Below are 21,031 nucleotides of genomic sequence, written 5' to 3'. Positions count from 1 at the left end.
GGCCAAGGGGCTGCCACAGCCAGGCCTTCAGGACCACCCGGCTCTCAAGCACCTCAACTCTGCCCCGCTGGGCTCGTTACTCACTCAGAGTCTTGTAGTCGTCACGAGCTTTGTTTGCCCGAATAAAAGCCTGGATTTTGATGATGTCATTTATCTGAGGAACAGGAAGAACACTTTGCTCACTGTCCACAGATCTGTGACAGAAGCATCTCTCCAGGCCTGCCAACCCTCCGGACTTACGTGGTCTCGGAAATACTGCAGGCGGTCTCTGTAGCGCTTTCTGGCTTGATGCATCCTGGCCAGAGACTGAATCTGTGGGGAAGGATCCTGAGCTTAGAAATGTCCTTCAGTCCAGCTTGCCCCTCTTGCCCTTTGCGTGGAGAAGCATGCGTGGCTGCCATACCTTCACGACTTCATCTCTGTGGGAGCGCAGGTAGGCTAACCGATCTTGATACGCCTTCTTCTGCTTGTATCCTCTCCACTGGGACTAAAGGTGCCAAATATCACAGATGCTGCGTTACTTCCCAAGAATGGTGGGAGCTAAAACAGTCCTTCACGCTGATACTCCGAGTACTCTTGCACAATGAGGCAGTTCTAGTGTCGACCAAGCCCCGACATCTGCATGCCCTCATGCTCCCTCCCAGGCTCGATCTGACAAGTCTGGGTAGAGCAGGTCAGCACAGAGTTTCACAGATCTGGCCACACCAGGCCAGAACTCCTGACTCAGAATTCTTTCAAACCCCTTGTTTGGCTCAAAGTTCAAACCTTACCAAAAGACAAAGTGACAGGCGACAAGAGGGAGGGGTGCCCCAAACTGCCGTGCCCCCCTCACACACTGTTAAGCACATGGAAAGATGAGGAAGAAGCCAGACGTTAAGAAGCACAGCTGACATTTATTCTCTTGCTCTAGGAGCCGCCTGCTGTGTGGGTCTTGGGCTGGGAAATACCTGAATGCAGGTGATAGCAGGGATTTGTTTCTTCAGGAAGTTCATCCTGGTTCGGAACTCCTGCCGAACCAGGTATCCACGGCAGCAGGCCTGCAGCTTGGTGATCAAGCCTTCGTTGGCCAGCCACAGCTGTTCTCGATTGTACGCAGCAGTCACCCCCGAGATGGAGCTCTGCAAAGGCATTGATTTCCTCCTTACTGAGGCCCACATCTGTGCACCACCCCCTGCTAAAAAACTGCCAGCCAAGACCCCTCGCTGACATGGGTCTCCCCTCCTTCTTCCACCCACCCCTCTCCCCGCGGATTGTGCTAGGCACAGTGGTAGGTTGAGTTCAACAGGCCTAGAAGGCCAGGGTGTGGAACACACTCATACTCAGACTGCTAATGGTCTCGCAAAGCACACTGGATGGGTTGGGCTGTTGCTGTGGACAGTAAGAATGATCAGTTTTCAATCAGTGAAGCAAAACAATCAGATTTCTTTCCAGAAAAATGGCTCTTTTGGTAGAGTACCTGACCTGACAGCCCAGACTGGGGTTCTAAGCCAGGGCATGAACAAGGTGCTGCTGCCATAGCTAGAATGAGGACAGTGGCAAAAAATCATTTGTGACCCATTGAGATGCTCACTTGAGAGAGAGAGAGAGAATATAGCATGTGTTTGCTTTTCCTCCCTTCTGCCTTTGTCTTCCCCAAAGCACCAAAAACCAATTTCTCCCAATAGTACTGCATACTTTGTAAGTGTCAGAGTTCTGACACACTGCTGCTCTGAGCCAGTAGAGGATGTCTTCTTCTTCTCCTCCTCCTCCTCCTCCCCCCGTCCCCCCACCTCCTCATAACAACAAAGGAGACCTACCTGGATTTCCTCCCGACACAGCTGCCTAGAATTCTGCACGAAGTCCGCGGGCTCGTCCCATCCTCCCTCCTGCGTCTCCAGGTTGTGGTAGTAATAATATCCACCCTTGACCCAGTGCTTCACCCACTTGCTGCTGTTGTCCCCTAGTGGAAGGGAAGATAAAGAAACTGAGCCATACTCCTCATGCTGCCTAATGTCACGTGTTCATGAGGCCTGCTCCCAAACCTGCTCTTGGATCTTCGACAGTGTAGGGGCAGCCCAGGGCTCCACTAGACTGGCTGTGTACTGTTCGAGATCATTCATAAATGCATTAAGCAAAGAAAGCAGGGGTGGGCAGGGGGGAAAGGAGAGAGTAATGGAGGGTGATGAGGATCACCTTGCATCTATCTATCTTACATATATACATATGTAGATATGTGTAAATATAAATGTGTGTGCATGTGTATATAATGAAACCTATCAATACTGTTTGAAGATGGAAGAAGGAAGAAAAGGGGCTAATAGATAAGTGAACTCAAAATATATTGAATGCACCTATGGAATTTTCACTATAAAATCCCCTTGTTCTACTAAGTCCTAATAAAAATAAAGAATTAAAAAAACCTATGAAGAAGCCAGGTGCTGGTGGCTCACGCCTGTAATCCTAGCTACTCAGGTGGCTGAGATCTGAGGAGCGTGTTTCAAAGCCAGCCCGGGCAGGAGAGTCTGTGAGACTCTTATCTTCAATAAACCACCAGAAAACCTGAAGTGGTGCTGTGGCTCAAGTGGTAGAGCGCTCGCCTTGAGCTGAAGAGCTGAGGAACAGCGCTTAGGCCCAGAGTTCAAGTCCCACAACCGACAGAAAAAACAACAACAAAAAACTATGAAGTACAGTGATGGAACTAATATGACTTTACTCTTGTCATTCTCTACTACATCTGGCTTAACTTCCTAAAGATTTAGATAACCAGGACCACAAACACCCTGTAAAAGATGAGCCTAGCTCTCCGTGCTGCATGGAAGCAAACTTCTATGCACAAGGTCTGTCGCCTCGTGCGCCACTGCCTCATGTCAGGCACATTTCATTTTTTTCATGACTCACCTGCTGCCAGTTTTTTCCTCTTGGCTTCAGCAAGGTCACTCTGGTAGGTCTCGCCACACTCGGGGATGACTCCGTACAAGCCAACATCCGGGGAACGGAGGGCGCTCAGTGTTCTGCCAACATCACCGCTTTCTACTGCCTCGTTAATGGCAAAAACTCCCAAGGCAACTATGCCAGAAGAAAAGTATCAACGTGAAGGTCTGCAGAGTATCGGAATTCCCATGTGAGTTCACCTAACTACACCTACTGGGCAGCCCCCCTGACCCTCAGCCAGAGATCTTGGTTAGGGTGGACACAGAATACCTCACTATCCTCACCCCCCACCAAAACAAGTAAAGCCATCGACACATACACCGCTGTGCTTCCTGGGTGTCTTTGTTGGACTGCCAGATTCCACCTTGAATTTCATCCAACCATAACACAGCTGACTCATCCTGGGTTTCCTATGTCATTAAAAGCAAAACTGTAAGTATCTATGTCACCAATGTCAGTAAAGATATGTGGGATGGGGGCTTCTAAGAACCAATCAGATCAGACAGGTAAAGAAGCGCCAAACACAACACATAGGGGCTCAGTAGACAAAGCCAGGCATCAAAAAACTGGTAGAGGGGCTGGGAAGGTGGCTCAGTGGTACAGCACTTGCTTGGCATGCATGAGTCCTGGGTTCTATTCCTCAGTACCACATAAGCAGAAAAAGCCGGAAGTGGCACTGTGGCTCAAGTAGTAGAGTGCTAGCCCTGAGCTGAAGAGCTAAGGGACAGCGCCCAAGCTCACAGTTCAAGCCCCACGACCAACAACAACAACAAAAAAGCCTCGTAGAGATGAGGAGGAAAATGGCTCAAAAGTAAGGGAAGGACAGATGATGAAGTCAAGTGGGTCAGCATTAAAAGGGACAAGAGGGGCCCAGACTGACGGTGGCCGCAGCAAGGGCACACGCAAAGGCACAGTGCTCACCTTAGCCTCCTTTGCAGCAAGCAGCACTCGGGATGCGGACAGGCCCTATGACTACTCTCGTTTTCACATGGTCAAGTCTTACTTTAGCCAGAACCCTTTAATGATTACATCTAAAGCCCTGTGCTGCTGCAGAAAGTCTAAACTTATCCTATTCTATTCTGGAGCTTCCATATTGAATCAGTTGTTGGGAACTTCAAAACACATTTCACACAGAAACCTGAGAAGTGACTATCCGGGTGCCGGTGCTCACGCCTGTGACCCTAATTACTCAGGAGGATGAGATCTGAGATCTGAGGGTTATGGTTCGAAGCCAGCCCATGCAGGAAAGTGACTTTTTTTTTGATTGGGGCTTGAACTCAGGAAATGGGCGCTGTCCCTGAGCTCTTTGTGCTCAAGGTGAGAGCTCTACCACTTTGAGCCACAGCGCCACTTCCAGTTTTCTGCTGGCTATAGGATTATAGGCCACCAGCACCCAGCTTTTGCTTAGTATTTCTCCACGCAAGAATCTGGCTGTCACTGTCTGATTCAGAAAAGCCACTTAAGCCCCAGGAAGTCAGCATAGCCATGGGGACTTGGCACGACAGATTATTCTACTGCCTGTATCCTGCAATTGTGAGAGCCAGAGCTGGCAACTACTGCAGACACCATTAGATCTCAGTGGCTGGACTGAGCTTGGTCAGCTAGCTGTCCCGAGGAGAGAGAGGGTTAGATCTTAGTTACTAGGTAGTTTGTAAGCTAGCTGTTCCAAGGAAGAGGTTCTTTTTGTTGTTGTTGTTGTTAAGATGTCTTTAAGGTCTTCATGGACAGCACCAATTCAGCAGACTAGTGTAGCATTCTTCAGAAAAAGTGCACCAAGTATTTTACATGCCAGGTGGTGAGTCAAATGTTTACAGTGTTCTTGGCAAACCTAACATGCCGCTTGGACTAACAGCAACTGGGTTGAATAGTGGCTCAGTGATACAGTGTTTGTCTCACAAGCATGAGGCCCTGGGTTCTATCCCCAGTACTGAGGAAAAACCAGGTGCTGGTTGCTCACGCCTATAATCTTAGCTACTCAGGAGGCTGAGATCTGAGGACAGTGGTTCAAAGCCAGCCCGGGGAGGAAAGTCCATGAGACTCTTATCCCCAATTAACCACCAGAAAACTGGAAATGGCGCTGTGGCTCAAGTGGTAGAGCTCTAGCCTTACACTGAAGAGCTCAGGGGCAGCACCCAGGCCCAGAGCTCAAGCCCCAAAACCAACCAAAAAGAAAAATCACTTACATTGTTTTATGTAAATATGGTTTCCTAAGGCCTCAATGAGGCAGAATAAAGAACGTAAGTCAACAACCATGACTGTGTAGTTCAATGTCTGGGCTTTGGGGCAAAGTAGAGAGATTCTCTTCTTGACAGCTGGCATTCACAACCTTCTGGCAGGCTGGCGCTCCCCCCTCCCTGACACTCTCAAGAGCCACGTGGCCACAGCCGTCCAGTTTAGTGCTGCTCAGGGGACAAAGCCTCCCAAGGCGTCAGAAGCTGAGAGCAGTCCTCTTTTCAAAGGACAGTTTTAGAAAGAAAGGCTATTTAACCAGATTGCATGCCAGGCCTGTCCCACTGTTAATAAGCTCAGTCTCAGGAAAGGAAAAGGAGCACGGAGCAGAACGAAGGGACGAGATGGGGGTAGCAGCAGATCCTGGTACCCTGCTCTGCTGCAGGCCCTTTCTACTGCTAAAAATAGAAAATGACCACACAAATCCCTAGAGCCCTAGAAATAAGTGCTGGAAATGCTAAACAATAGTTCCGATGTGAAAACTACAGGGCGTCAGTACAGGCTTGGGGCCATGTAAGCAAGGGGGCTGAGGTTCAGCCTCCACAAGTAGCAGCCCTAAGTCTTTGCATCATAAAAAAGAAGCCATTTTTTGGTTCAGTTTTAGATATTCCACATAGAATATCCTTGAGTAGGATGTGCTAGCTTTACTGGAGAATTTCTGTTTCAAGTTCGCTAGTTCTTTACAAACACTTCCAAAAGTACAGATGGAACACATCCCAACTCATTCTCTAAGACCAGTGTACCTGAATTCCAGCACCACACACAAAGACACCAGAGCCAACTACAGACTGAATTTGAATTAAGGTATCATACTTGCTAAATTTGTATTTGCTAAATTTGGACTTGCTAAATTTGTATTTCAGTGGTAATTTTTTTTAAACCATTCCCAAAATGGCTCATAGGACTAAGAGGCTAAACTGATGTCTAAAAAAAGACAATTCTACCTAAAGGGTAGTTTACCCGATTTGGCCTGGCAATGTCAAGCAAATTTTCCTGTAATTATTCCTACACTTGTGAGGAACTCTGAAGTTATTCCACAGCTAAAGGAAAAAGTGTCAAGCTCCACCCACTTCCTCTAAAAGTTAAATCCTCTGACCCAAACCTTACCACGTGAGTGAGAGCTATCTTTAGAAGTTATGTCCCCAACCTACTTTCCTTTTCACACATGGAAGGAACCTGGGTTATTTTCGCAAACCCTCTCTGAAAGTCAGGCATCAGGCTCCCAATGGACTCTCCAGGCAGTAAAAGCAGACCATGACTTCAGAATCATCCAGCCAAGCTGGTGTCATAGACTCCCAATCAGCAGAACTAAAACCTACAAAGCTGGAATGATAAAGTAAGGTTTTCTGTGTGTGTTTGTGTGCACATGTATGCGCCAGGACATGTATGTCCCCGTGTCTGAGCAGTCTACCACTTAAGCCACAGCTCTACTTCTGGCTTTTTGATGGTTAAGTCTCACACTTCCCTGTCTGGGCTGGCTTTGAATCACAATCTTCAGATCTCAGCCTCCTGAGTAGCTAGGATGATAGGCATAAGCCACTGGTGCTCAGCTCTGGAACTTATATTTTACTTAAAGAGACATAATATAGGCTGGAGACATGGCTCTAGCAAGCACAAAGCCCCAGAACACCAAAGAGAGAGGCAGACAGAAGAGACAGACAACTATCTAGGAGCACTGAAGAGCTCTGAAGGAAGAGCAGCCCCAATGGTGCTCACCTGGGCCTTTTCTCTCTTGGCGCGGATCAGGGTGTCCTGGTAGTGCTGGGCCACTCCCGCAAGGACCCCCTCCAGCTTGGCTGCAGGAATCTGCAGAGCCTGCAGTGTCTTCTGGGCGTCTCCTTCGTCCAGAGCTTCATTAATTAGACCAATGGCCAAAATACCTAAATGCCCACAGAAGACACTGTGTTTCCATTAAAGAATTTACAAATGAACCAATGGTCCCTGGGCCAGTGGTATGTAGCTCAAGTCCTGGCAACTAGGGAAGCTGAGGAAGGAGTATTGCTTGGGCCCAAGGTTTGAAGTAGCCTTCTTATTAATTTTTTCTTTTTTTTTTTTTTGTCAGCCGTGGGTCCTGAACTCTGGGCCTGCACACTATCCCTGAGCTCTTCTGCTGAAGGCTAGCACTCTACCATTTGAGCCACAGTGCCACTTTCGGCCTTTTCTGCGTATGTGGTATTGAGGAATACCCAGGGCCTCATGCAAGGTTACCTTGCATGCATGAGGCCCTGGGTTCTATTCCTCAGTACCACATACGCAGAAAAAGCCAGAATTGGTGCTGTGACTCAAGTGGTAGAGTGCTAGCCTTGAGCAAAAGAAGCTCAGGGACAGTGCTCAAGCCCCAGGACTGGCAAAAAATAAAATAAAGAAATACAAATAAAAAAATAAAGAAAGGACAAAGCCTAGGAACTTCCTGTCTTAAATTGTGCAAACAAGAGGTCAGTGGAAGACCATGCCCAGAGCTCCCTATTCCAAGGCAAATAAATAATCACTTCCAACTCACCGGCTACAGATTTTTCACAGGAAATACAAATTAAAATTAGAAACTCTTTCTCCCAGGCACCTTACATGAATTTGCTACTTTTGTAAGGACTCTACTAGATAATATAGAATGTAGCTGGTCTTTCCCTGATCTCAGGGAAGCAGCCTTTTTTAAACCCAAAGAATATCCTAAGTGACAAGGTGTGTCTTTGTGTTTTTTGTTTTTTTTTTTTGGGTCCGGTCGTGGGGCCTGAACTCTGGGCCTGGGCGCTGTCCCTCAGCTCTTCAGCTCAAGGCTAGCACTCTACCACTTGAGCCGCAGCGCCACTTCCGGCTTTTTTCTTTTTTCTTATGTGGTGCTGAGGAATGGAACCCAGGGCCTCGAGCATGCAAGGCAAGTGTTCTACCACTGAGCCACCTTCCCAGCCCCAAGGTGTGTCTTTGTTATTTATGACGCCTTTAAAGTTTAAGGACGGGGCTGGTGTGCTGGAGAGGATTAACTCTACTACTGTGTGGCTGGGGCTTGGCTCCCATCCTATCAGCCTGCCTTGTCATCACCAGGCAAAGGAAGAAGACTGGAAATGGAGTTAAGTTATATGGCCAAAAATTCAATCAACTGTGTGTATATAATGAGGCAGAAATAAAAATCTGGCTCTCTATCAAAGCTCAGATGAGCTTCCTTGGTTGGTGATAAGCATCAGTGCCAGGAAGGGCACAGCTTTGTGTCTGGGGTACTCCAAGACCTTGTCTTGACTTATCTCCTTTATCATAAAGCTATCATCAGGAGTCCAGCACCTTTCTGAGACTCTTAAGCATGAGGGGTGGAGGGAGCCCCCACAGTTGCAGCCAATCACGCTGGAACTTGTAGCTGGTGTCTGCAGCCAGGACCGGGCCCTCAACCTGAGCACACTGGCCTGATCGCAGGTGCTTTACATCAGAAGCCCTGTTTGCGCAGCTGTAATAGTAACAGTCACATTCAACTCCAGCTGATTTCTTACTGGATATGCTCACATAGTCATAACAATTGCTTGGCATTCTGAAAACCGTCTCCAACTGTGGTTTGTGGACCAGTTTAGGCATCTTTACCAGCGACGCTGTCGGGGGTAACAGGGCGCCACTCACGCTCATGCTCCTCTTGCACCACCAGGTTGACTTGGTCCACACAAGCCTGAATGTCATTCCAGGTAATGAAGGCGTTGTTCTCTGCATGTGCCTGAGCTTTCAGTTTCATCAACTCATCCAGATACCTGCCCAAGACACCAACCAAAACAGACAGACAGACGGTGTCAGGATTACTGTGAGAACAGGAATGAGAACAGGAATAAGGAACAAAGACCTCTAGGATGTCCAGTTTGGGGAGTGGGGTATTGCCTCAAACAGAGTGTAAAAATGCAAGGAAAACCACTGATTCCCAAAGTTCTAATTTCCAAGTAAGACCAAATCTAGAATCCGAGGCAGCAGCTCGAGCAATTCCTCTAAAAACAAGAATGAATGTAAGCATCCAGAATGAGCTGTGACTCAGCTGTACAGCACTTGGCCTAGCATCCAGCAGCCTTCCTTAGTTCATTTACCAAGACACCAACAAAGCCACACACGAGTAAAATATGGACAGGGTAAGAAAGATAAATCTATAAAAAGGTCGATTTAAGCAAAAAATTATCAGGTAAAAATGTTAGGTGATAGGTAATAGGGAAAGGACTGTTTGATGGGCAAAGTTCAGAAGAAATGATGCTTTGGTGACAGAGGAATATGATAAATATAAAATGTAGAATAAGCTGTCTCTCTAATCCAGCAACAGGAAAGACAATTTTCATGCTTTTTGATAGGAGGCAATTTGAAGTATGCATCCCCAAAAACGGAGAACTAAATTATGACAACCTTGTGATTTTTTTCTTTCTTTCTTCCCCCCCGCAAAAGTGCTGGGGTTTGAGATTAGTGCTTTGTGCTTGCCTAGTAAATCTTCTACCACTTGAGCCACATGCTTTAGGTTACTTTTCAGATAGTTTTGATTTTTTTAAATATGTAATATTTTTTTTGGGGGGGGGGTTTGATCATGGGGCTTGAACTCTGGGCCTGGGCGCTGTCCCTGCGCTCTTCAGCTCAAGGCGAGCGCTCTATGGCTTGAGCCACAGCGCCACTTGGGTTTTTTTTCTTTGGTCAGTCATGGGGCCTGAACTCTGGGCTTGGGCACTATCCCTCAGCTCTTCAGCTCAAGGCTAGCGCTCTACCACTTGAGCCACAGCGCAACTTCCGGTCTTTTCTGCTTATGTGGTGCTGAGGAATTGAACCCAGGGCCTCGTGCATGCAAGGTAAGCACTCTACCACTGAGCCACCTTCCCAGCCCCAGATAGGGTTTTGCCCAGAAGGTTTTGCTGACTTTTTGTGGGCTACTCTCAAACACAATCCTCTGAAACTACACCTTCCAAAGTAGCTGGGATTAAAGTGTGAGCCACCATGTCTAGTAAGCTTTTAGATCTAATTTCCAACTTAGAAGAATATGCCAAATATGAGAGAGCTGGGATATATTTTTTTTTTTTTTTTGCTTATGTGGTGCTGAGGAATTGAACCCAGGACTTCCTGCAGGAGAGGCAAGCACTCTACCACTGAGCCAACTTCCCAGCCCTTTTTTGTGTGTGTTTTTTTTTTTTTTTGGTTTTTTTTTTTTAGAGCTGGGATATTTAATAGGACAATTGGCTCCAGCACTTTAACAAGTCAGTATCACAAAAGAAAGGACCATTCTAGATGCAAAGAAACTAAGGGACATAGAAACTAGAGGCAACACAGGATCTTGGACTGGTCCCTGCTTTGGGACCATATGGAGCAGAATGAAAACAGACTAGGTTTAGAGGATTTATTTTTTGTCAGTCGTGGGGCTTGAACTCTGGGCCTGGGTGCTGTCCCTGCGATCTTCAGCTTAAGGCAAGCACTCTATTGCTTAAGCCACAGTGGTACTTCCAGTTTTCTAGTGGTTTACTGGAGATAAGAGTCTCATGGACTTTCCTGCCTGGGCTGGCTTTGAACCATGATCCTTAGATCTCAGCCTCCTGAGTAATTAATTATGATTACAGGTGCGTGCCACCGGCGCCTGGCAGGTTTAGAGGATTTTAAAGAAGCATTGATAGGAAATGGCATTACTTTGGCTATTCGACAAACTTAAACACATATAGTGACATCACAGGGTGGGGTGGGGTGGGGGGGAGGCTGGGGCTGCCTGCAGACCAGTCAAAAACCCTACAATGGGGACTGCAGGAAAGACAGAAGAGCCCAGTGTTCTCAGCCCAGCCCCAGGTGCCCACCTCTGACAGTTCTCCTCCTCGATGTTGGTGAGGCCCGTCACTGAGCTGCTCAGCTGCTTCCACACTGTACTCATGTCACCGGACTCCAGCGCCCTGTTGATGAGGGCCACCGAGGACAGCATCTCCACGGCGACTGAGAGCTCGGGATGCGTGAGGCTGTGCTGTACACAAGGGTGGGGAACAGTGAGGAAGGATTCTCCAGATGCTTGTGAGCGCGTGGGGACCCGCTACCACCTTGCACACACCCCGCACTCACTTCAGGACTCTGCTGCTGCAGGGTGGCCAGCTCCTTCTGGTACAGGTCAGAAGCGAACGGATACACCTGGGGCAGCTGGGCCTCGGGGTTCATCAGCTCCAACACCGTCTTCTCTGCGACTCCCTTCTGGATGGCGGCGTTTATGGCTGCCACAGCCGCCAGTCCTGCAGAGGACACAGGACAGAAACGCAGCGGGCTGAATCTTGAGGAGAGCAGGCAGCGCTCACGGAGGTGCATTCTGTACAGACACTGTCTCTACGTAAGTGAACGTCAGCCGCTCCTCATAAAGGTGTTCCCATGAGTGTGACCACGCAGTCTCTACTGTTCTCACCTCGTCTTTTCCCCACCCAATTCATCCCAAGTGCTAACGCTTGTCCACCTAAACTCCTTTGCCTTCCTTCCTCTGGAGCCTGGCACGGCTGCCACTCAGCTCCCCACAAGCTCCCAGTGCTTCACCTGACTACACAGTGCCCCTCACCCCGCCTCTGCTCCTCCAGCTCCCCAGTCATCAAGTGCCACAGCAGAAGCGTCTTCCTAGAATTTCAGGAATTCCGTGCCACCACAAGATTTGCTTGTCACGACACCAAGCTGGGGGTGGTAACAGCCACGATGACACCCCCCCCCCACAACCTGGAAGAGCTTTCTTACTTCTCTGGTACTGCTGGGCAGCAGAGTTTGCAGCGTCCACTCCAGCCTGCACCTCCTCCTTCTGCAGGCGATCAGCCTGGCCGTGCTGGGGGAAGCAACGAAGGACATTGAGGACACAGCAGCTCATTCCCAGGCCTCCACCTGGCCCTTTCCTAACTTAAGTGCTGCTGCAAGGAAGAGGGAGCCACACACACAGCGGTGGCTTCAGGACTGTGCAGCCAGGGCTGCACTTGGCTGGGGCCCAAACCCCTTCCAACCTCGGGAGAGTGGCTTTCCAGACACGCGACATCTTCAGAGACGCTGAAAAGCATCACAATGTTCCTCAGAAATGCATATGCGCTGGTCGTCATGTTGATGCTGCTAACTCTGACTAACACAGGCTGGGAATTTGTCAGATGTACACCTGCCCTTACTTAGACAGAAAGAGAATGTCCTTTGTGTTCCTTAGGAAAACCGTGCAGTGTGCAATCGCACACTGCCGGCCCACACCAGTGTTCCCCAGGGTCAGCCAGGGGAGACTGGTAACATTGGGGTTCTCTTATTAAAGTGGAAGTTCCTGAAGTAAAAATGTAAATTCAGGGTTTCCCAAAGGCTTTTTTCTGGGGAGGGAGAGGGATGGCTGAAGAGGGGTTAGATGGGGTGGGGACAGTGGAGCACAGCTCACAACTTTTCAAAAGGATTCACAACCCCCGAAGCAAAAGAGGACTGAGGATGATGTGTGTGGTGCCTAGGGACTGGAGGAGACGCTCTGGGATGGCCACAGCCAGCGTGGACGCCGCAGGCCCCATGCCCGTCTTTGCTGGTCCTCACCTGTCGCTTCTGCTGCCTGTCACTCAGGAGCTGCTTCAAGTACCAGTCGCTGTTGGGCTGCTGCAAGCCCCGCAGCGCCAGAGCGGGTGACTGCAGGGCCTTGAACAAGGCGGGCGCCGCCCCCTGCTCCAAGGCCAGGTCGATACTCTCCAGTGCAGACAGCGCTGCGGGCAGGAAAGGGCAGAAGCGTCTCAGACACCTACACCAACAACCAACATAGGCTCCCCCACAACAAGCCCAGGCCAGGTGGCAGGACAACAGCTCAGTCTCTATTGTCTGCCTCAGAAGTGAAAGATTGTAGGATTAGAAGGAACCTTAAAGTCATTAAGCCCAGTGGGGTTTTAATCCAGCTACTGGTCAGATTCCATAGTTTCCTGTGCCCATACCAATGCCTTGCTCTTCGAGGTAGACAGCTTGGCACTGTCTCCAAGCCTCCAAGCCAGCATGGTTTCTGCATTCCCGCTAAACGCCAAGTCACTGTCCAGGAAATGCCTGCACACTGCTCGGTAGTGGCAGAAAACATCTCTGAAATTCACATTGTTGAACAATTTCACTTAGAAAAAGACAGAGAGGGGCTGGGAACGTGACTTAGTGGTAGAGTGCTAGCCTAGCATGCACAAAGCCCTGGGCTGGATTCCTCAATATAACATACACAGAAAAAGCTGGAAGTGGTGGTGTGGCTCAAGTGGTAGAGTAGCAGCCTTAAGCAAAAAGAAGCTCAGGGATGACGGTCAGGCTCTGAGTTCAAGTCTTGGCTCACGCAGAGAAGGGGCACTCAGTGCTGAGGTCATGCTTGTCAGTTGCCTGTGTCTAACTGGAGCCAGGTCTCCAAGCAGAAGGACACTGTCCTACACAATTGAACCACAACGCAACAGACTACAGAGTCTCGGTCAGGGCTTAAGCTACATACCATACAGACTTAAAACCTTTGGAGATGCTCAGTCGTCAAGCATATTACTGGCTGAGATGGGAGATGAGCCCCCAGGGAGCAAGGAGGACGCTGCTCCCACGCTGTTATTATCTTGAGCCAAACGAGACCAAGTCTGTCGTGAGTGGCTGAATCTATGCTAGGAATCAAAATAATTTCTAAAAAGGCCGAGTAAGTGATCTCTGCCTGAAAGAGTTGACAAATATATCAGACACAAAGATCAGACAATACAAAATAATAAATCAAGAACAAAACTGTGTTTAGCCTGCATGGGATTGGAAGGTAAGGGCTAGTACTGCAAGCTGCGGAGGGTTCCACCGTGAGGGCTGGGCTGGGTGGCAAGTGCTGTGCTCAGCCGGCCCTGCGCAGGAGGTGAGGCTCAGGGCACTGCCGTGGGGAACTACATGGTTCCCATCTCAGCCAACAGCTGCCTTCAGTACCATGAGCCTGTCATCCTAGCTACCATGGAGATTGGGCAGACAAATCCACAAGACTCTTCTCTCTAGTTAACCAGCCAAAAATCCACAAGTGGAGGCCTGGTTGGAGTGGTAGAGCACCAGCTACGTGAGAAAAAGCCAAGCAAGAACTGATAGCCCTGAGTTCATTCAAGTCCCAGTACCAGCCCCAAACCAGAGAAGTAGGTGTCAGCGTGAGAGTGAAAACCTGGAGTGGCAGAAGGTGCTGCAGACGTGGGAGCTGCCTAAGACCAGCACCACTGAACAGCCAGAGAACCGCGCGGAGCTCTAAGACACAGATTGAACAGGTTCACTAAGCACCTGAAATGAATACATTAAACCACGTCCTAAGTCCCAAGAGCTCAATGCACACAGGGTTGTATACAGTCAAACCAACATGCTGTTCTATACAGTGATACTCACTGTTGTGTACAATCAAATCAACACACTGCCCTGTACAACAAAGGATACTTACTATTCACTTTGTTCACATTGCCTTGAATCTCCGCCTGGGTGAGCAGCTCCTCGTAAACATCTCTTTCTCTGTCTGAGTTTTCTGTCTGAGGGTGAGTAAATGCGATCACATTAGCTCAGGTATTCAAGACCACAGAAATCGACACATATGCTTCTCTCTCTCCTCCACCATAGGGAAACCAAGAGTAACCGTGAGTGTGGCTCAAAACCCTCTGCAAAGATCGGGGTCAGAGGCCAAGTGATGCTAAGTGAACTGAGCATATATTCCCTTGTCAGTGGGAGCTCAGGAGCTCCCGAGGAGGATGCAGGGGAGAGCCCTGCCCGCCTAAGGACCTGGGCAGAAGGGGCACATGGGATGCCCATCGCATGGCCTCTCACTGGGGATGCAGGCAGGGCTAGCTACAGCTGCAGGGCTAGAGATCTCTGCTCTACAAGAAGACATAAAGAACATTCTGTGAGCCCGGTGCCAGTGGGTCATGCCTGTAATGAGGCTGAGATCTGAGGATCGTGGTTCAAAGCCAGCCCGGGCAGGAAGGTCCGTGAGACTCCTATCTCCAATAAACCACCAGAAAACTAGAAGTGGCGCTGTAGCTCAAGTGGTAGAGCACTCGCCTTGAGCTGAAGAGCTGAGGGACAGCACCCAGGCCCAGAGTTCAAGCCCCACAACCGACAAAAAAAAAAAAAAGAAAACAGATTGGTAGTTGCCCGGAGTTAGGTCGGGCATGAGAGGAGGTAGAGGTTCTGCTAAGAGGCACCAGGAAAGTCTTGTACTCTCAAATGAATGAATTTAACTGCACATAAACTGTACTTCAGGGATGGGCATGGTGGCATATGCCTGTAATCCTAGCACTGTGGAGGCAGAGGCAGAAGGATTATCTGGGCCACATAGGAAGTTCCAGGTAGTCTGGACTACATCATGAGACCCAGTCTTTGTCCCTTCCCCCAGTGAATATATGCTTCAATAAAAATGACCTTGAAAGTAGAGTCATATCTAAAATATAAAGGACATAAATTAATTAGAAAGAAGAGACGTCCTTCATTACCCTGTTTTTGGCGCTTGTCATTTTGTCCTGCTTGGCCTGGTAAAGCACATCCTGGTAGGTGGGAGCCAGGGGATCTTCGAGGTTTATGAGCATGGCGTTGGGGTTTTTCAGAGCTGCAAACGTGTCGACTGGAATCCTTCGGTCGATGGCTTCGTTGATAGCAATGACAGCAGCGTGTACTAGAGAAAATTCAGAGCACAGAGTATGGAGACAGCAGCGGGTTCCATAGAGGGCAAACGCGCAACACAACGCCGCATCCCCTATTGTAGAGAGGGGGTTCTGTGTGCAGCAGAGATGGTGAGCGCGCTCCTCCTGGAGCCTCACAGCGCAAATGCTTGTAAGAGAACTGCAGATACCGCAAGAGGAAGATGGGTGTGGGGGGCAGAGCTGCAGTCTCAGCACTTGGGAGGCTGAGGCAGCAGGACACTGAGTCCCAGGACACATCTCAAAGTAAAGGAAAAATAAACAAAAGTTGAGAAGGTGTGAGAAACTTTAAAAGGCACTAAAATGTAGGACTCATTTCCTGAACAAGAGTCAACAATTCTATGCTAAGGAAAGTCAACAGTTTATGTCCAAGTAAGACTAGAGGTAGGGGGAACAAAGGAGGAGGCAATAATGCTTGATAGGAAATGTACTCATTACCTTGCTCATTAATTGTAACCCCTCTGTATTATATTTTCACAATTAAAAAAAAAAAAGAAAAAAAAAGACTAGAGGTGTTGGAGGCCTGGTTTAGTGGTTAGAGCCTCAGCCAATAAGCAAAGCATTGAGTTCAAGTCCTGGTCTTGCAACTGAAAAAAAAAAAAAAAAGAAGAAGAAGAAAAGAAAAAGAAGACTAGAGAAATGTATTAAAGTGCCTGTGTGGACTTAACCTTGCTGACCAAACTCTTAATGTCCACCCATGATGGTGGCGGGTGTGGCCCTCATTACCACCGGTGGCAACGATCCCACCCCAAGCCAACAATGACTCACGAGCAGCTTCATCCACCGAGAGCTCGTTGGCCAGGATGCCGCCGATCTTGCTGAAGGCGGGCATCTGAATCCCGTACTTCTCCAGCTCAATCTTCATGTTGTTGATTTCTTCTTCTACAGAAGGGGAGGGGGGCCCAGGGAGCAAGTTAAGCACCTCACAACTCAGAACAGGAAATATTCCTCAGCTTCAAAATGGGGTGGGATGGCATCTACTTTTAAGTTGCAAGGACTCCAGTAAATAGTGTATGGAGGCACGCAACACAGTGGCCCCAAACCATGATCATCTTAGGGGCACCAAATGACCTGAAAGCAAGAAGGCCTCTATTTCTCATCATAGCTCAAAACTGCCACTTCTGGTATTTCCTACAATAAACTTTTGAGTAGAGGCTTGAGAAGGATCTCAGCAGTAGTTACAGTTATCTCAGCCTTTATAGACCCCAAATCACTGCTGCTATTCCACAATTCTTCTTCTTTATCTTTTTCTGCCAGTCCTGGGGCTTGAATTCTGGACCTGGGCACTCAATGCTAGCTCTCTACCACTTGAGCCACAGTACCACTTCTGGCTTTTTCTGGTGTTTCTTTAGAGATTGGAGTCTCATGGGCTTTCCTGCCCGGGCTGGCTTTGAACCATAATTCTCAGATCTCAGTCTCCTGAGTAGCTAGGATTATAGGTGTGAGCCATTGGCCACTGGCTACAATTTCATTTTTTTAAGGCAGAAAGCCAAATGATAAAACAACATGTATGGTTTGGCTTTGGCCCAAGTCTAGTGAACAATCTTCCTGGAAGGAAAAGTATCACAGTTAAAAGGTTTATTACTCATTTTAAACACTCAGGCCTATAAAATAACCACCAGTTTGAAAGATGGGATCTCTCTCACGCCTAACTTACCACCTCTGCCCTACGACCCCAGGACTCCGTCTCCTCAGTCACCTGAATAGCCAAGTACACGCAATGCCAGGCTATTTGGATGTGCTGTGTCTCCAAGGCTCCTATACTGGAGTCTGGGTGCTCAGGTGAGCAATGGGAGAGGCGCGAGAGCTCTAAGTAGAGAATGGCAGGTCCTCAGCTCTCTGGAAGCACTGCCCTCAGTTCTGGCAGTACCAGATCGCACAGAGCAAGCCTTACCCACCTGGCTCTCTGGCTCCCGTAGGCAGTGATCTTCCACACAGGTGCTCCTCCAGAGGCCAAACCAATGGGCTTGCTGGATACGGGATTTTTGACTCTCCCCAAAATGTGAGCTTTAAATAAGCCTCTTTTGGGGCTGGGAAGGTGGCTCAGTGGTACAGTGCTTGCTTTGCATGTGAGGCCCTGGGTTCAATTCCTCAGCACCTCATAAGCAGAAAAAGCGGAAAGTGGTGCTGTGGCTCAAGTGGTAGAGCGCTCGCCTTGAGCTGAAGAGCTGAGGGACAGTGCCCAGACCTGAGTTCAGGCCCCACAACCGGCAATAAATAAATAAATAAGCCTCTTTTCTTTGTAGAATTATTGAGCTGCAGGTATTTTTTTATGGGAACAAAATGGGGCTGGGTACTGGTGGCTCATGCTACTCAGGAAGCTGAGTTCCAAGGATCAAGGTTCAAAGCCAGCTCAGGCAGGAAAGTCTGTGAGATGCTTATCTCCAATAAACTACTCAGAAAAAGCTGGAAGTTGGCGCTATGGCTCAAGTGGAAGAGTACCTGCCTTGAGCACAAAGAGGCTCAGGGAAAGCACCCAGGCCCTAAGTTTAAACTCCACGCCCAGCAAAAAAGCAAACAAACTGACAAAATGGACTGACTAAGAGGCATAGAAACACTCACCCAAAGAAGTTTAAGCTGAGATATTACTGAGCTATTGCCTTGCTTGCCCTGCAGTAGGCGCTTGCCAGAAGGGACCACGCGTGAACATTTAAAGCTGGCTGTTAACCCTACTACACTTCCTACAGATGAACATTATCTCAAAGAGATATTCATTTATACATACTTACAAAGATTCCCAACCACAAACCCTCTCCACCACAACAGGACAAACATGTTAGTTACATTTCTTCCATCTCCCTTGCCAGAGTATTTTTAAAGTCCTCAATGTCTAAAATGGGAACGTTGGCTTTCCAGGCTATTTCCACATAAAGCAAACATTCCTTGCTAACTTTGTAACTCCTTACCTGTGAAGTCAACCTTGCCATACAGGTCTTGAATCTGAGGCGCCAGCCCTAGTTTGAACAGGTACAAACTAGAAGACACAAAAGGAAAGAGCTGAGCCTCTGCTGTGGCAGCTGCTGCTGCCCGTAAAGAATAAAACCATTGTGGGCAGAGACTAGGGTGTGCCCCCTAGGCCCCTCTGCTGCTACAGGCTTTGACTTCAGATCAGATTTTAGCTTTACCTATTAACACTGTCCTAAAAAGTCAATGCAACATCATGCAAACAGTAGACAGGGAAGTCAGCAGACACAATGAGGCCCTAGCCTGACAGAGATCTACGGACAACTAGAAACTAATACTAGTGTCATATTTAAGTGACGTCTCCTCAGTTCACCTCATCTTTCTGTAATCAGTTAAGAAGACATTTTAGAAAAGGCTTGAAAAAATGATCCAGATACCAAATCGCACTCAAGCTGAATTGGTATTATTGATGTAAAAGTTCAGTTCCGGTAATTTAAGAGTTTTAAATAAAGTTCACCCTATATATCTTTACTTTTCAAATAAAAAGTACATCTTCTAGACCAGCTCCATGCAGGTAGAAACAATAAAATCTCATTTGCCAATGTTTACCTAGAACTAGCATACTTTAATAAGTATCAATCAACATTTCACAGATAAACAAATGTCTATGTGCCTGTGTTAATAAAGCTTGAGCAGACCAGAAGCGATAAAGTAGAAGAGTTCTGAAGGCTTGTTTCAGATGACACAATCGAGCCATTAGCAGCCTACCAGCAAGAGAAAAAGTAAGAATCCATCAGAAGCAAATTCTAGAAATATGTTTAATTGGCTTTTCACAAATATCTTAAACCTCAGTGTCACCTAAGTTCAAAATTAAGGATCAAGCACACAGCATCACAGAACTGACCAGATCTTAAAATGAGTAATAAAGCCAAATGTAGACTCAAAAAAACTCAAGACCAACCATAGCAAGTATTCTGAAAACTCATTGTTTATACATCCATGCAGCTAATCATCTCAGAAATGTGAGTATAAGTCATACATATATAATTAGACCATTTTCTTGGAATATAATGTCAAAGTTTCTCTCTCCAAAGATTTAAATTTACCAAAAAAATGTTTCCAAAGCAAAATAACAAATAGCTTTCTATACATGTAATATGGTCCTTTAAATGGCTTTCAGACTGCCCGGCCTTGCTGGCCTTCTAAACTAGCAAAAATGTATTTCTCTCTTGGATTTTTTTTTAACCCCCATTCTGAAATATAACACTGGTTGCCACTGTTCTCTGGAGCCGTGAGATGAGTTCACTTTCAATGTCTTTCAATAGCAGACTAATTCATGGCACAGTATCATTGGCTGACAATGAAGAAGAGCCTGGGTGCCATCTTCCCTAAACCTTTAACTATTAGGTAGTTTCAGGAGTAATTGTGTGTGTGTGTGTGTGTCTGTCTGTCTGTCTGTGTGCTGTTCTAGGGACTTGAACTCAGGGTGTGGTGCTATCTCTGAACTCTTTTGCTCAAGATTAATGCTCTACCACTTGAGCCACAGCTCTAGTTCTGGCTTCTTTGGGGTACTTAGTTGGAGACTTTCCTGCCCAGGTGGGCTTTGAACCGCGATCCTCAGATCTCAGCTTTCTGAGTAGCTAGGATTACAAGGCGTGGTTCAACTGGAAGAGCATCAACCATAAGCCAAAAAGCTAAGCACTGTAGAGAAGGGGGTAGAACCGTCTCTAGGTAGAGAGAAGAGGGTAGGATCATCTCTAGGTTGAGGCTCAGCCTGAGAAACAGAACAGGTCCCTGTTGCAAAAGAAAAATAAATAAAGTGTGTGGGAAGGGAAGAAACGGGAGGGCTGAGGATATAGCTTGTTAGTAGAACTCTTTGTCTAGTGTACTTGAGACTCTGGGTTTAGTCCCAGCAAAACACACACACACACACACACACACACACACACACACAACAACCAGGGACAGATAAGGCTTAGTCCCAGCTTAGTCCCAGCATCACACACACACACACACACACACACACCAACAACCAGGGACAGATAAGGCTTAGTCCCAGCTTAGTCCCAGCATCACACTCACACACACACACACACACACACACACACCAACAACCAGGGACAGATAAGGCTTAGTCCCAGCATCACACACACACACACACACACACACACACACACACACCAACAACCAGGGACAGATAAGGCTTAGTCCCAGCTTAGTCCCAGCATCACACTCACACTCACACACACACACACACACCAACAACCAGGGACAGATAAGGCTTAGTCCCAGCATCACACACACACACACACACACACCAACAACCAGGGACAGATAAGGCTTAGTCCCAGCATCACACACACACACACACCAACAACCAGGGACAGATAAGGCTT

At 47.8% G+C, this 21,031-nt stretch overlaps 1 protein-coding gene across 1 annotated transcript in view; it reads right to left on the bottom strand.

The window, feature by feature from the left end:
• The window catches only part of Iqgap1 (IQ motif containing GTPase activating protein 1), a 73,627-nt gene that overhangs the window by 20,751 nt on the left and 31,845 nt on the right, over positions 1–21,031 (bottom strand). The window contains exons 6-22 of the mRNA XM_013012080.1: positions 18,638–18,705; positions 16,500–16,613; positions 15,528–15,706; positions 14,486–14,570; positions 12,628–12,791; positions 11,818–11,902; positions 11,170–11,333; positions 10,914–11,074; positions 8,740–8,864; positions 6,856–7,019; positions 3,230–3,320; positions 2,878–3,045; positions 1,797–1,939; positions 948–1,118; positions 404–487; positions 241–312; positions 85–154 (exon numbers count right to left, since the gene is read on the bottom strand). Coding sequence (XP_012867534.1) covers positions 85–154; positions 241–312; positions 404–487; positions 948–1,118; positions 1,797–1,939; positions 2,878–3,045; positions 3,230–3,320; positions 6,856–7,019; positions 8,740–8,864; positions 10,914–11,074; positions 11,170–11,333; positions 11,818–11,902; positions 12,628–12,791; positions 14,486–14,570; positions 15,528–15,706; positions 16,500–16,613; positions 18,638–18,705 — 2,108 coding nt within the window. The remainder of the gene's footprint in view (positions 1–84; positions 155–240; positions 313–403; positions 488–947; positions 1,119–1,796; positions 1,940–2,877; positions 3,046–3,229; positions 3,321–6,855; positions 7,020–8,739; positions 8,865–10,913; positions 11,075–11,169; positions 11,334–11,817; positions 11,903–12,627; positions 12,792–14,485; positions 14,571–15,527; positions 15,707–16,499; positions 16,614–18,637; positions 18,706–21,031) is intronic.

The sequence above is a fragment of the Dipodomys ordii genome, unplaced genomic scaffold, assembly GCF_000151885.1.
Source record: "Dipodomys ordii isolate 6190 unplaced genomic scaffold, Dord_2.0 Scaffold15, whole genome shotgun sequence".
In the NCBI taxonomy this organism is placed as follows: Eukaryota; Metazoa; Chordata; class Mammalia; order Rodentia; family Heteromyidae; genus Dipodomys; species Dipodomys ordii.
The sequence above is the reverse complement of the archived record's forward strand: the minus strand, read 5'-3'. Positions and strand labels throughout refer to the sequence as shown.